This window comes from Prunus avium, chromosome 1 (genome assembly GCF_965620075.1).
Source record: "Prunus avium chromosome 1, drPruAviu1.hap1.1, whole genome shotgun sequence".
NCBI classification, from domain to species: Eukaryota; Viridiplantae; Streptophyta; class Magnoliopsida; order Rosales; family Rosaceae; genus Prunus; species Prunus avium.
The window spans coordinates 50,446,030-50,461,149 of record NC_142284.1 but is presented as its reverse complement, the minus strand read 5'-3'; the positions used below and the strand labels follow the sequence as shown (position 1 = coordinate 50,461,149).

Here is a 15,120-nt window from a genome sequence, read left to right as displayed (position 1 = left end):
AAGTCTTACCCTTGTATTGTAGTGAAGGGGCCTCTTTATATAGGGCATTTTGTATGCTCTTGGTACTTAATTTCGATGTGGGACTCGTGGGAGGGCCCTATGAGGTTGACACGAGTCCTTAGATATTTCGGGCGGGTGCTTCGAGGTTGATTCTGCAGAAACGGTAGGAGATACCGATTGTAGACTATGCTGGGCCTGTAGCGACCATTTGCTGCTTTGAGACAATATCATCGGTAGCCGATGCTGATTGTTCGGAGCCTTGGGCACTTGGGGAGTTTCTCTGGTCCACGTGTCATTGGATGAGTAGAGGGTCAGATATGGTACAAACATATAGCAACAGCAATTATTCAAGCACTGGAAAGCGTAGAAAAAGAGAAGAGATTTTTTACCTTTACTTGACAAGCACACACGTTCAAGGACTGGAAAGCGTAGAGCACGTTCAAAGTTTCTAGGGTTCACATAAGATTTGTCAAAGCCTTTTGTATTTGTACTTACCACTTTATTTTCTAACGAAATCGGGCAACTTATTAATTTCTTCAAAATAAATTACCTTTTGAATACACTTAAATTTTGTTTGACTTTTAAAAAGTCATAATTGAATACACCTAGATTGCGATGTATTTTTTTAATAAAAATTGAAATATGAATTGAATACACCCAAATTTTTACAAACTCTTTTAAAATATGAATTGAATACACCCAAACTTTTAAACTCTTTTAAACTCTTTTAAGGACTAAGCTAATCAGCTAACTAATCTGCTAACAGATGCTAACAGACTGACAGCTAAGATAAGATAACAACTCCTAATTAAAATGCCAGATCAGCAATTACATTTAATCTCATGTCTTAATATCTAACATATACTCCATTGAATCATCAAATGATGGTAACTTTCCTTTTGGGCAATGTGCAGATTATGAGGGAGATGCGTTTCCTGAAACAAATCCCAGGCCCAAACGCATCTCCCTCATAATCTGCACATTTCCTGATATTTGTTTTGCAGGTGCTGGAAGGTAATTGCTGTAGAAAACTTGCACAACTTGAGTTTTACGGCTCTTGATTTATTGATTGGCTTAGGTTTTCATCTGAAAGTTTAACATGGAATTGTGCTTTATGTCACTCAGCTACACAAATTCTTTCCACCGGTTGATATGGTATTCAGTAATGGACAGAAGTTATCATTGTCTCCAGAGAACTACATGTTCCTGGTAACTGGATAATTTATTGTTCTTGAGCTTTTCTCTTATATACCATTTTATCTCGGAAAATGCTAGGGAGACCAACTTGGGAGACCAACTTGGGATACCAACTCTCTAATAGAGCGTGGGACCCATTGTATTGGTGGGCTCCACCTCTATTAGAGAGTTGGTACCCAAGTTGGTCTCCCAAGTTGGTCTCCCTAGCATGACCCTTTTATCTCTTATATCTCTTATATCCCACATTCCCTCGTTTCACTTTTCTCCCTCGATCACATTGCACATGCATTACGTGTGCCCACGATCCTTTTTCCATCACTGTATTTATTAAACATGCACATCTTGATGTATTGTATTTTCTGTCCTCTGTTTCACATCATGTGCCCTTACATCTCAGAATACAAATGTTAGCGGCGCTTATTGCCTAGTAATTTTCGAAAATGAGGATTCAACTACTATTTTAGGAGATATGTAACAGTTGCAAAATCACTCATCTCATATAAATGTTCTGTTATAAATAGTGGAAGTGGAGCCCACAATCAATTATGAAGTTTGAAAATGAGGCAAAAAATTTCACTGTACACTCACGGATGAAAGTGATGGTTTGAAATTGAGGCAGAAACTTTGCACTGTACACTCACGAGAAAACTTCAGAAGCGCCTATAAATAGGCATGTTCGTTCATTTGTAATGTACACCATCAGAAGAGAAGAAAGAAAAGGAGAGTGAGATTTGAATATTATTGAGTGAGTTTCTATTTGAGAGGAGATTCAATCTGTGCAAACGCCACAAGAAAAGATATAATTCCACTATCATTTTTCAGTGGTAATTCCATACTCTAATTATTTTATTTTATAACACGTTATCAGCACGATAGTCTCTCCACTGTTAAATTTTCTCAGCTCAACACTATGTGGTTATTCCTCTTTCTCCTCTCCGTCATATGTCTCCTCTCACTCTACTACTACGATGACATGCAAACTTTCTTTTTTGTGTTCTCACAATTTTTGTGTTGTTTCATCCATGTTTGCTTAATTTATTTCTTTGTAATATAATTTGGAATGGCACGGTTTTATACCACATTCTGTTGTTTTATGGTGGTGTAATTTTCATTACCCATCGCGTTGTAACACAAATCATCATATAATATTATTATAGTATGATTTTTTTTTTTTTTAATGCATACATATTATATAAGGCCCACGTAAACTTTACTGGACTATGATAATATACTATTATATTATATCATTTGATTGTGGTGTTAATAAGAACCCACCAATAACCTTATGAACGGTTTCACCTCATATATTTTTAAGTGGTGGTTTTATTCCCACACTTATTTTATTTACTGTATGATGTAGGTTTATTACCCATATGACAGTATTTATTTAAAGTGTGGAGCGGGTTTATCGTCCACACAACTGCCTTTTATTTCTTTTATTAAAAGTATGGAGCAGGATTAGTGCCCATACCAGCACGTTTACTTTACAGCACATTTACTTTTATTTAAAGTATGGGGCGGGATTAACGTCCATACAGCAAGCAATTTACTTTATGCATTTACTTTATCGCACGTTTACTTTACCGCACATTTACTTTTATTTAAAGTATGGTGCGGGATTAACGTCCATACAGCAAGCAATTTACTTTATGAATTTACTTTACTGCACATTTACTTTCATTCAAAGTATGGTGTGGGTTTATCGTTCATACCAGCAAATTTATAGCACTTTATTTTTATAACCAACTAAAATAAGGGCCTGGAGTTCCTCAAACAATTATAGGGCCTGAAGTTCCTATTAATAAATGGCTTAATGTCCCAGATCCCGAATCTGAAATTTTGAGTAAAATATTTTTGGCATGAAATTCAAAAATATATTAAGCCTGAAGATTATTGCGAATTCTAATGCATCTCATTCTTCTTTTGAAGATGGCAAATCTGGCTAAATTGGAATTCGCTGCCCTAGAGCTTTCTGGGGACAATTACCTATCATGGGTCCTGGATGCCAAGATCCATCTGCGTGCTAATGGCCTTGGCAAAGCCATTGAAGATGGAAGTGATGCATCACCTGAGGAAAATGCGAATGCCATGATTTTCCTTCGCCGCCACATTCATGAAGCGCTGAAGAGCGAATATGTGGTGATTGATGAACCATTGGTCCTGTGGAAAGCCTTGTGTGAGAGATACAATCATCAGAAGACGGTGACTCTCCCAAAAGCTAGATATGAATGGACACACTTGAGATTTCAAGACTTCAAGACAGTGTCCGAATACAACTCAGCTATGCACAGGATCACCTCCCTTATGAAATTATGTGGTGAAAATATATCTGAGGAAGATATGCTCGAAAAAACTCTGAGTACATTTCATGCCTCAAATGTGCTTCTGCAACAGCAATATAGGCATAGTGGTTTCACAAAGTACTCAGAACTTGTATCTTGCCTCTTGCTTGCTGAGCAGAACAACGAGCTTTTATTGAAAAATCACCAATCTCGCCCAACAGGCTCAGCACCACTTCCTGAAATAAATGTTGCATCTCGGGAAGTGAATACCACCTCATCTTGTGGCAGTATCCACAAACGTTGGCGAGGAGGCAAACGTGGCCGATGGCAAGGGAGTAGAAAAGATCGTGGTGCTCACTCATACAGCTTGGGGCCAAGAAACAATCCATCCATGAATGGCAAAAATGCACCCAGAAATAGGGGAAAAACACAAACAAGCTATGTGCCTAGAAATAATGAAAGAGCTTGTTACAGATGTGGTGCAAAGGGACATTGGATGCGTACATGTCGTACGCCGAGGCACTTGGCGGATCTTTATCAAACTTCACTTAAAAACAGAAAAGTGGAGACAAATTATGTTGCACCAGATCCGCCAGCCATAGACGGCTCATCGGAAATATCGCGTCGTTTAGACAAGACGCATCTAGATGTTTTCGATTTTGTTACTGAAAGGGGGAATGAAATTTATGGGTCCGAACTGGATTAAATTCCTTCATGTACCACTTGTATTATCTGAAGCACTGTTTATTTTCCTTTCTGCCTTCAATAAAAGTGGCAATGTTTTGAATGATTGTTGATTCAACTTATTTTATTTGAAGGCATGGATGTAAATTATGGATGCCCCCAAAACAAGAGCTCCAGCAAAGATATTTGTCTTGCAGACAGTGCAACTACTCATACAATCCTTCGAGATCGAAAGTATTTCTCAAAATTGATGCTTACAAAAGTAAAGGTAACAACCATATCAGGACCTACAGACCTGATTGAAGGCTCAGACATAGCCCAAGTTATGTTACCAAATGGGACAATACTGTCCATTCAAGATGCCTTGTATTCATCTAACTCCAGAAGAAATCTGTTGAGTTTCAAAGATATTCGTTTGAATGGTTACCATGTTGAAACGAAGAATGAGAAAAACATGGAATATCTTTGTATTATTTCCAATGATACCCAAAAGCGTATATTGGAAAAGCTTTGTGCGCTCTCATCAGGGTTGTACTATACAACCATACGGACAATTGAGGCACATAGTGTCATGGATCAAAAGTCCATTGACTCAAATACTTTCAAGCTTTGGCATGACCGGTTGGGTCATCCTGGATCCACCATGATGCGTAGGATCATTACCAACTCTGAAGGACATCCCTTATTGATAAAACATATTATGGTATCAAATGACAGCTTTTGTCAAGCTTGTTCACAAGGGAAGTTGGTAATCAGACCATCACAACCAAAGGTTGATATTGAATCCCCATCATTTTTACAGAGAATTCAAGGGGACATTTGTGGGCCTATTCATCCTCCATGTGGACCATTTCGGTACTTTATGGTTTTGGTGGATGCATCTACCCGATGGTCACATGTTTGCCTTTTGTCCACTCGGAATATGGCATTTGCTAGGCTCTTGGCTCAGATAATTAAATTACGAGCCCAATTCCCAGATTATCCCATCAAGTCCATTAGACTCGATAATGCTGGTGAATTTACATCTCAGACTTTTGATGATTACTGCATGTCGTTAGGCATTGACATTGAACATCCTGTTCCCCATGTTCATACTCAAAATGGCTTGGCAGAAGCTTTGATTAAGCGTCTTCAATTAATAGCACGCACATTGCTAATGAGAACAAAGTTGCCAGTTTCTGCTTGGGGATATGCCATTTTACATGCAGCATCTCTGGTGCGGTTGAGGCCCATCACCAACAATCAATATTCTCCAATACAGCTTGTGTTGGGTAATCAACCAAATGTTTCACATTTAAGAGTCTTTGGTTGTGCGGTTTATGTGCCTATTGCACCACCGCAACGTACTAAGATGGGCCCTCAACGCAGATTGAGAATTTATGTTGGCTTTGATTCACCATCTATCATCAGATATCTGGAGCCCTTGACTAGTGATATCTTTAGGGCACGATTCGTGGATTGTCATTTTGATGAGACAATTTTTCCATTATTAGGGGGAGAAAAATCTGTTCTTAAAGAACAAGGCAAACTCGTTCATGAAGAACGACGTGAATTATCATGGGATGTACCCACTTTGCTTCATCTCGATCCTCGTACCGCTCAATGCGAAAACGAAGTGAGAAGGATCGTTCACCTCCAAAGCATTGCGAATCAGATGCCAGATGCATTTAATGATGCAACGAAAGTGATGAAATCACATATCCCAGCTGCAAATGCACCTGCAAGGATTGATGTTCATAATAAAGAAGGCAATGCGCCAGCAACCGGCTCATCTGTTGCACGCTTGAAGCGTGGCAGACCACTAGGCTCAAAGGACTCAGTTCCTCGAAAGAGGAAGTTGATGGCCAACATGAATGCAAATGAAATAAATGGAGAGCCCATAATTCATGTTTCAAATTCCCCCCATGAGGGACGGGTACTTCCTGAGAAGGAAAATGTCCTTGATGAGACACGTGCTCCTGAAGTGGTAGCTGTACCTGAAAGCCAAGAAATCTCCATAAATTATGCATCCACTAATGAATTGTGGAACAGAAATGAGATAATCATCGATAATATATTTGCATTCTTAGTGGCTACTGAGATCATAAAAGTTGATGATGTTGAGCCTTGCTCCATTGATGAATGCACACAGAGACAGGATTGGCCTAAATGGAAAGATGCAATCCAGGCAGAATTAGACTCTTTGGAAAAAAAAGGAGTGTTTTTGGACCTATTGTTCCAACCCCACTTAATGTGAACCCTGTAGGTTACAAGTGGGTATTTACAAGAAAGCGCAATGAGAACAATGAGATTGCAAGGTATAAAGCACGACTTGTTGCGCAAGGTTTTTCACAAAGGCCTGAAATTGATTATGTGGAAACATACTCCCCAGTAATGGACGCAATTACGTTCCGTTACTTGATAAGCTTAGCGGTTTCAGAAAAACTTGAAATGAGACTTATGGATGTCATTACCGCATATCTGTATGGAGAGTTGGATACAGACATATACATGAAAGTCCCAGAAGGACTTAAGCTGCCCGATGCAGCCAGTGATAAACCACGAGCCATGTTCTCAATCAAATTGAGAAGATCATTATATGGGTTAAAACAATCTGGGCGAATGTGGTATAATCGTCTCAGCAAGTATTTACTGAAGGAAGGATACACAAATGATCCTGTCTGCCCATGTGTGTTTATTAAGAAATCAGAGTCTGAATTTGCAATAGTGGCAGTCTATGTTGATGATATGAATCTAATTGGAACTCCTAAAGAGCTCCAAAAGACTGCTGATTATCTCAAACGTGAATTTGAGATGAAAGATCTTGGAAAGACAAAATATTGTCTTAGCCTACAGATTGAGCACAGTGCTGATGGAATTTTGGTGCATCAATCAAATTATACTGAAAAAGTATTAAAGAGGTTTGGCATGGATAAAGCCCATCCACTTAGCACTCCGATGATCGTTTGGTCGCTCGACACTAAGAAAGATCCATATCGCCCAAAAGGGGATGATGAAATGGTCCTTGGTTCAGAAGTACCATATCTTAGTGCAATAGGTGCTTTAATGTATTTAGCACAATGTACCAGACCTGACATAGCATTTTCAGTAAATTTGTTAGCAAGATACAGCTCTGCTCCAACAAGTCGACATTGGACCGGTGTTAAACATATTCTACGATATCTTCGTGGAACGACCGACATGGGCTTATTCTATTCCAGTGAATTGACCAATGCCCCGAGTATTGTTGGGTATGCTGATGCAGGATATCTCTCTGATCCACATCAAGGACGCTCACAAACTGGGTATGTATTTACATGTGGAGGAACTGCAATCTCATGGCGCTCAACAAAGCAAACGTTGGTAGCCACATCTTCCAATCACTCAGAAATATTTGCCCTCCATGAAGCCAGTCGTGAATGCGTTTGGTTAAGATCAATGATTCATTACATTCGAAGCACATGTGCTTTGCCCTCAGCAACGGACACTCCAACCATTCTAAATGAAGACAATGCAACTTGTATTGCTCAAATCACAGGAGGGTACATCAAGGGTGACCGGACCAAGCACATATCACCAAAGTTTTTTCTACACACATGAGCTTCAGAAGAATCAAGAAATCAAAGTCAGACAAATCCGTTCAAGCGATAACTTGGCAGATCTCTTCACCAAGTCTTTACCCAAGTGCACATTCCAGAAGCTAGTACATGGCATCGGATTACGACAACTCTGCAAGCAATCAAGTTGGAGCATGCAAAATTAGGGGGAGCATTCAAGAGTCCTCTAACACAGGACATAAGCGCGTTGTACTCTTTTTCCTTCGACTAGGGTTTTTCCCACTGGGTTTTTCCTAGCAAGGTTTTAACGAGGCAACATGTGCGCACTTCACATTACTCTAATGTCCCAAGTAAGGTTGTACTCTTTTCCCTACGCTTCGGTTTTTTCCCACTGGGTTTTTCCAGGCAAGGTTTTAATGAGGCAACTAATCTAGGGATATGTGGTCTCCAAGGGGGAGTGTTATAAATAGTGGAAGTGGAGCCCACAATCAATTATGAAGTTTGAAAATGAGGCAAAAAATTTCACTGTACACTCACGGATGAAAGTGATGGTTTGAAATTGAGGCAGAAACTTTGCACTGTACACTCACGAGAAAACTTCAGAAGCGCCTATAAATAGGCCTGTTCGTTCATTTGTAATGTACACCATCAGAAGAGAAGAAAGAAAAGGAGAGTGAGATTTGAATACTATTGAGTGAGTTTCTATTTGAGAGGAGATTCAATCTGTGCAAACGCCACAAGAAAAGATATAATTCCACTATCATTTTTCAGTGGTAATTCCATACTCTAATTATTTTATTTTATAACATGTTCTCAATTCTTTTGCACATAACAAATTCCCTTCCCATGGTCACTTGGTATTTGTTGAATTGTATAGGAATTGTTACACGTAATACCCTTGTGACTTACGATCGGGTAAACAATAAGATTGGCTTTTGGAAAACCAATTGTTCTGAACTATGGAAGAGACTGAATTACAGTGATGCCCGTGCTCGGGCTCTGGCTCCCTTTAGTTTCTGATGGCTGGAACATGAGTGTAGAAATTTCTCCTAGCATTTCCCAAGGATCACTTGTGTTACCTTCAACATGAGTTCCTTTAATTGATGCTTCACCTAGGCTACGTGTTTACTACTAAAGTTTCATTATGCTATTGATTTTAGCATTGAGAGGAGATTTCATTAACAATTTTTATGTAACGAAAAAAGGCAGCTTGGATCCCTAAATTCCGAAAATCATAAAGAGTTTAATAAAAACAGGTAGGAGGGAAATTTGAAAACCAAGCATTAATAACTTCTATTCTAGTTTATGTAAAATGCGGTTAACATATTTAACTTTAAAAAAAATGAATTAACATGGGAAAAATATTTTTGTCTTAGTAATTGAGAAAAATATTTTTTTTTCATAATGGCTGGAAGCCCGTATATAGCAAACATTCCAAGGATTTTCTTCTCACTCCTTCCTAATCAACCGTTGACCTGACGTGCTGCGGACCAATTAGTTAATTTATGCGCAACCCAAAAAGAAAAGGAGTCAGTTTTTACGGCTTTAATTCAATCGGCCGCCAATTCCATGCCCAAAATCCCGAAAAGTATTTAATCATTTTGAAAAGAAAAAAAGAAAGTAAAATCAGTTTCCAAGAAATTTTCATTTGTGAGCAGTGCCTTTAAATCGTGCGAGCACAGAGGACTTTGGTCCTCTGCGATTCAATCGTAGCAGGCAGGCATGGCTCGTCGGACGTTGGTCCTTCTCATCTCCTCCATCGTCTTCAATCTCTGCGGCGCGTTTGCTTCAGTCTCCGATGATCACAGCCGTCCAATGATCCTTCCTCTCCATCTCTCATCCCCAAACGCTAATTGGCACCACCGGCAAGCCTTCGACGGCCGACGTCTCCAGAGATCGGAGCCAAATTCTCACATGAGGCTCTACGACGACCTCCTCGCCAACGGGTTTGACTCTGCTCCCAAACTTTCCCTAATTTTCAGGTTTTGATGTTTTCGAATTGTACTGAACGGAAGGCTCTGTAACTTGGAATTTGAAATAGGTACTACACAACGCGGCTATGGATTGGGACACCGCCTCAGCAATTCGCTTTGATTGTGGATACGGGAAGTACAGTGACTTATGTGCCTTGCTTTGACTGTGAACAGTGCGGTAGGCATCAGGTTTGGCTTCGCTTGCGGACTTACTTATAGTCATAAAGTTTTGTGCATTTAGGTTTTACTTAATCGTACATTTGTAGATATGTAGCTCAATTTAATATCCGTCTAGCTTTTGAATTGTTTGAGTACCATTAAGGATTGACTTGAGCTGACTAGCGATAAAAGCTCAACAATTGCAGTCCACAGTTCTTGATTAAAATTCGGTATAAAGTTTTGTGTGCTTCTTGAAAACAGGAAGGTAGGGACTAAAAGAATGTGAAATCACATTCACTAGTTTAGCTGCCAGTTTAGTAATAATTTCACTTTTTTTTTTTGTTTGGAGCTGAAGAAATCCGTTTTTCCTACTTTTGTCAATCATTCTGCATAAGTTGAAGGTTTATTCAACTTGTGTGTAAAGTTCTACCTTCTTACCTTGCAGATTCTCCCTATGTTTCGATATTATTAATATTAGCTCATTGGTCTTGAAACTAAAATATTGTTGTTATGCAGGACCCAAGGTTCCAGCCTGATTTATCTAGCACATACCAACCTGTAAAGTGTGATATCAATTGTAACTGTGACAAGAAAGAAGCCCAATGCACTTATGAGCGGCGCTATGCTGAGATGAGCTCTAGCAGTGGCGTGCTTGGTGAGGACGTCCTCTCATTTGGCAATGAAAGTGAACTTGTGCCACAGCGTGCTGTTTTTGGCTGTGAAAATATTGAAACCGGTGATCTTTACAGCCAACGTGCTGATGGAATAATGGGTTTGGGTCGTGGTCGGCTTAGTGTGATGGATCAACTTGTTGACAAGGGGGTTATTAGTGATTCATTCTCATTATGTTATGGAGGGATGGGTGTAGGCGGGGGTGCCATGGTTCTTGGCAGCATCAAATCTCCCCCTGATATGGTATTTACGCATTCAGATCCTTTTCGCAGGTGCATACTTTTTTAACACCCTTAACTGGCACTTAGGTTTCCTGAATAATGTATTTTGTGCATCTCACGCATTACTTTAGTTTTGGAATTGCAACAGTCCTTATTATAACATTGAGCTGAAGGAAATACATGTAGCTGGGAAGCCTTTGAAGTTAAACCCAAAAATATTTGATGGAAAGCATGGAACTGTACTGGATAGTGGAACTACATATGCATATCTTCCAAAGGATGCTTTTCATGCGTTTAAGGATGCTGTAAGCCTTCACGTTTTGAGTTTCTTCCTCTCTTTGTTTTAATGCTTATAAAGTCTAGCTTATTTTGACACCATTGAAACGGTCAAGTTCGCTCTGACCAAAAAGGTAAAAGGAAAAGGTGGGTTTTACTTAAGGAACAAATTATTGAATTGTTTTCCTCCGTAAATTGGTTCAGTTTGCAATCAATCTATACCCCGTTTGAACCATCATGTGATGGTAATATTTTCTTTTGGGTTAATGTGCAGGTTACGAGGAAAGTCAATTTCCTTAAAAAAATCCATGGTCCTGACCCAAATTATCAAGATATTTGCTTTTCAGGTGCTGGAAGGTAATTCCTGCAGAAAGTTTGCATATCTGGAGTTTCATTTGTCATGATTTAGTAATTAGCTCAGTTTTTCATCATAAAGTTTAACATGGAATTGTGCTTTAGGGATGTCACCCAACTATCAAAGGTTTTTCCACAGGTTGATATGGTTTTCACCAAGGGACAAAAATTCTCACTGTCTCCAGAGAACTACCTGTTCCCGGTAACTTGATTATTTATTGTTCTTAACCATGTCTTCTTGAAATAATTTATGAGCCTCTTTATGGTGGAAAATCTGATTGAAAATGGTTTTGAGGCCTTTTTTTTTCCTGACATTTATAATTCAGATTTCTTATCTATAATATTGTGAAGAGAGAGTCCTTGTGAATCATCACATAGGAAATGTCATTTATCTTCAGTCATATTGCACTCACGTTGCGTGCGTGGGTCCTTCTTGTATTTATTTAATCATGCACATTTTGATCTATTGTTTTTTCCTCTGTTTTGCTTGTGCTCTTAATCCTCAGCATACAAAGGTTAGCGGGGCTTATTGCCTGGGAATTTTTGACAATGGGGATTCGACTACTCTTTTAGGAGGTATGTGATATTTACAAAATCACTCATTCTCTCTCTCTCTCTCTCTCTCTCTCTCTCTCTCTCTCTCTCTCTCTCTCATTTGGTCTGATGTTGTTCTACAATTTCTTTTGAAAATCATGTCTTGCGTAAACATTTCAAATAATAAATATCCTCCCCATTTTCTGCCCAAAGCATGCATGTCCAAGCATTTTCACAATCGATAAATGGAGCTAGCTCACTTTGTGGATTGTACAGGAATTGTTACACGTAATACCCTTGTGACTTATGATCGAGCAAACGACAAGATTGGCTTTTGGAAAACCAATTGTTCTGAACTATGGAAGAGATTGAATTATAGTAATGCTCCGCCTCCAGCACCTTCAGCATTTGATGGCCGAAATACAAGTGTAGAAATTTCTCCTAGCATTGCTCCAAGTGGATTGCCTGATACAGTTATTCCAGGTACAGTGGGTTTCAAGAGTTTAAATGGCCTTTATGGTACTTTCAAATAAAAAACATAGTTATCAAATATCGAACCATATTGGATATTGATCCACAATCGGTCACTAGTTCACTGGTACAGCTTCAGGTAGATAGATGAAGAGCTAGATTTTGTGAAAAATGGAAGCAATAATTACATTTATGAGCAGAAAAAGGGAGGATTTTTTTCGTTTATTGATATGTCTATTCAAACTTATTGTTGTGCATAGGGCAATATGCTAGTGTCCGCATGTGGTCCAACCCATAGTGGGTTCAAGAGCTATGATTTAAACCCTAGTGTTTAGGCTGTTAGTATAATTTCTTACACTAACATTTCTGTTAGGTTGGTTGGACTCATTTCTAATCCAAGTCAACATCTTTCTGAATATACTTAAGTAGTTATCTTCTGTTATCATGAAATAGGAAGCATTTTTCTTTTGGGGGGTTGGGGAGAGGAGGGATTGTGCACGTGCATAAATTTTAACCTTATACTCCTCTCATGCATTTGAAATTTGCTCTCCCTCTGCAACTTTGGCTATTTTCTTCCGTGACATCTCAAACATTTGATATGTAGGTGTACTTCAAGTAGGGCTAATAAGTTTTGATATGATGCTCAGCATCAACAACACTATCAAACCCAATTTCACAGAACTCGCAGAGTCTATTGCTCATGAGCTGGAACTTAATATTTCACAGGTATGCTTGAGCTACTTTATCTTCAACCTAGTATCCTGTCAAAAATCTTCTTCCCCTTAATATCTAGATCCCAGGTGCTCAACTATGCATAAGACCATGTATGATATCAAGAATTCAGCATCCAGCTGTAAGAAAGAATCAAGAGAAAATTACTCCAATCTCTCCCATGGTATCCCGATATTTAAAAATAATGAAAGGCTTTGAAGTTCTATGGCTGTCAAGGTCTTTCTTTTTCATTTGATCAATGATTAGATTAAACTTGGGCTCAATTTTCTTTGGTAACCAACTCAGCCCATCCAATTGCCACCCTTGGTGGTCTGGAGTACATGCCCTTACAGTGTGCCAGTATCTCTTATTATTATTTTGCCTTTGTATATCTTGGATTACTTTAACATCCACGAAACGAACTCTTTTTCAGGTTCGCTTAATGAACTACACCCATACAGGAAATAACTTTGTCATTAGGTGGGCGATCGTCCCTGCTGAATCTGCAAATTGCTTTTCTAATACCAAAGCAATGGTAATAGGACTACTGGTGCTGGAGTACATCTACTTACAATTGGAGCCTTTTCCATATGCCAACTACAGTTTTAAGCTAATTCTTATTTAATATTGCAGGGCATTATTCTGCGGTTAAAGGAACATCAAATGCATATTCCTCAGAAATTTGGAAGTTATCAGCTGGTCAAATTGAAGGTTGAGCCTCAAATGAAGCGGTATGCTCTACTGTGCCTGTTCTTTTTTGTCTTTTTTACTTTTTTGTGTTTTTGGTACTTCTTCTTTTCTCACTCCATTATTGGTTCTCATTTTTTGACTTCTTTTCACTGGAATCAAACATCTCATTCTAGTATTAGAGGCCAATCAGGTTGAATTTGTTGATTTTATTTTTCTCCTTCACTTTGTGTTTTAATCGTTTTCTTGGTAAGGTTGTATTCGAATCTTTTGTAGATTGATAGTTGCAGTGCTGGATTCCTTTTCCGTGTCCTGTTTCCTCAACCGTTTTAACTTTAGAATTTTGCTGCAATCTTTTATGCAAATTATGCGTCATCTTTAAAATTGGATTATGTTCGAGAATTGCAGGTCATGGTGGAAGCAACACTATTGGGCGGTGGCAGTTGCAGTTTTAGTTACCTCCGTTCTTGGATTATTAGCATTAGGGACATGGTTGGTTTGGAAATATAGATTGCAAGACATCGTTTCGTATGAGCCCGTTGCTGCCAGGGCCATTGTTCCAGAGCAAGAGCTTCAACCGCTTTAAAATCGAAATTTTCAAAACAGTGTAGTTGGAAGAACTTCTATTACTCACTGTGGTGGATATTCTGTTTCAGACAGCACCGAAAGCATACGCATGTGGTGGGTGCATTGAAGAAGCTGGACATTGGGAGGAGATGAAATCTGCAATCCCTCTGTTACTCCAGTTACTGTACAATGGAATTTCAGTATAGAAAAGTGGAAAGACAACAAAACAAATAGGCATGATTTTGTCGATAGATGAAAATAGTTGTGTAGATCAATCAAGTGATGGACTTGTACGGCCAATTGGTTTATTGGTGTCCCCTAGCTTAATGGCTGCCTCCCACCAACCGAAAAGAGTGATAATAATTGGAACCGTGGACTGTTGCATTATCTTTCGGTTTTTTCCGGCCCTTTCAATAAAATATTTTATTTTACCCTCTATTTTCTCGTGTACATAAACATGCATATAATCTGACTGTGAAGTAGTTGGATTTAAGTCCAAGACTTCCCGTTATTGACGTTTAATCACACCGCTGAGTCGGACTGTGACGTGAAGTCAAGGCATTGGATCAGGCAGCATTATTTCATTTTTTCGGGCAAATATTTCTTAGCTATCTACCAAACTAACAAAGAAACTCGTTTTCAGGCCAAATGAGAAACAAACTCACCTAAGTTTCAATATGATTTCATTAGACACTCGCTTTTAGCGGGAGTTCTTGTGAGAATGACAAATTTGTCCTTGGAGGGCAACCCGTTACCCCACCCCACCACTCTTCTCCTCAAAAAGTGGGAGCTAGCT

The 15,120-nt window shown here is 39.0% G+C and overlaps 2 protein-coding genes across 3 annotated transcripts; both read left to right on the top strand.

The window, feature by feature from the left end:
• The first annotated feature begins 3,126 nt into the window (after window positions 1-3,126).
• LOC148297967 (uncharacterized) lies at window positions 3,127-4,185 on the top strand. The gene has a single exon (XM_088249210.1). The coding sequence runs from the start codon at window positions 3,127-3,129 to the stop codon at window positions 4,183-4,185; it is 1,059 nt and encodes a 352-aa protein (XP_088105336.1).
• Window positions 4,186-9,187: 5,002 nt separating this feature from the next.
• LOC110761966 (aspartic proteinase 36-like) lies at window positions 9,188-14,762 on the top strand. Of its 2 annotated transcripts, none has more exons than XM_088246427.1 (12): window positions 9,188-9,645; window positions 9,741-9,861; window positions 10,348-10,775; window positions 10,873-11,029; window positions 11,275-11,357; window positions 11,460-11,556; window positions 11,861-11,930; window positions 12,165-12,371; window positions 12,964-13,085; window positions 13,504-13,605; window positions 13,704-13,801; window positions 14,166-14,762. In XM_088246427.1, exons 1-12 carry the CDS (start codon window positions 9,422-9,424, stop codon window positions 14,341-14,343), a joined length of 1,887 nt encoding a protein of 628 aa, XP_088102553.1. In that variant the 5' UTR covers window positions 9,188-9,421; the 3' UTR covers window positions 14,344-14,762. The 2 variants fall into 2 exon arrangements, with proteins under 2 accessions (XP_088102553.1, XP_088102554.1); XM_088246428.1 differs by having other exon boundaries at window positions 9,505-9,645; window positions 9,741-9,850.
• Window positions 14,763-15,120: the final 358 nt, after the last annotated feature.

Coding starts and splice junctions, on each gene's coding strand:
- LOC148297967 (XM_088249210.1), top strand. CDS start 3,127: ATGGCAAATCTGGCTAAATTGGAATTCGCTGCCCTAGAGCTTTCTGGG.
- LOC110761966 (XM_088246427.1), top strand. CDS start 9,422: ATGGCTCGTCGGACGTTGGTCCTTCTCATCTCCTCCATCGTCTTCAAT. Junction 13,606..13,703: donor TTTCTAATACCAAAGCAATG/GTAATAGGACTA, acceptor TTAATATTGCAG/GGCATTATTCTGCGGTTAAA. Junction 13,802..14,165: donor GTTGAGCCTCAAATGAAGCG/GTATGCTCTACT, acceptor CGAGAATTGCAG/GTCATGGTGGAAGCAACACT.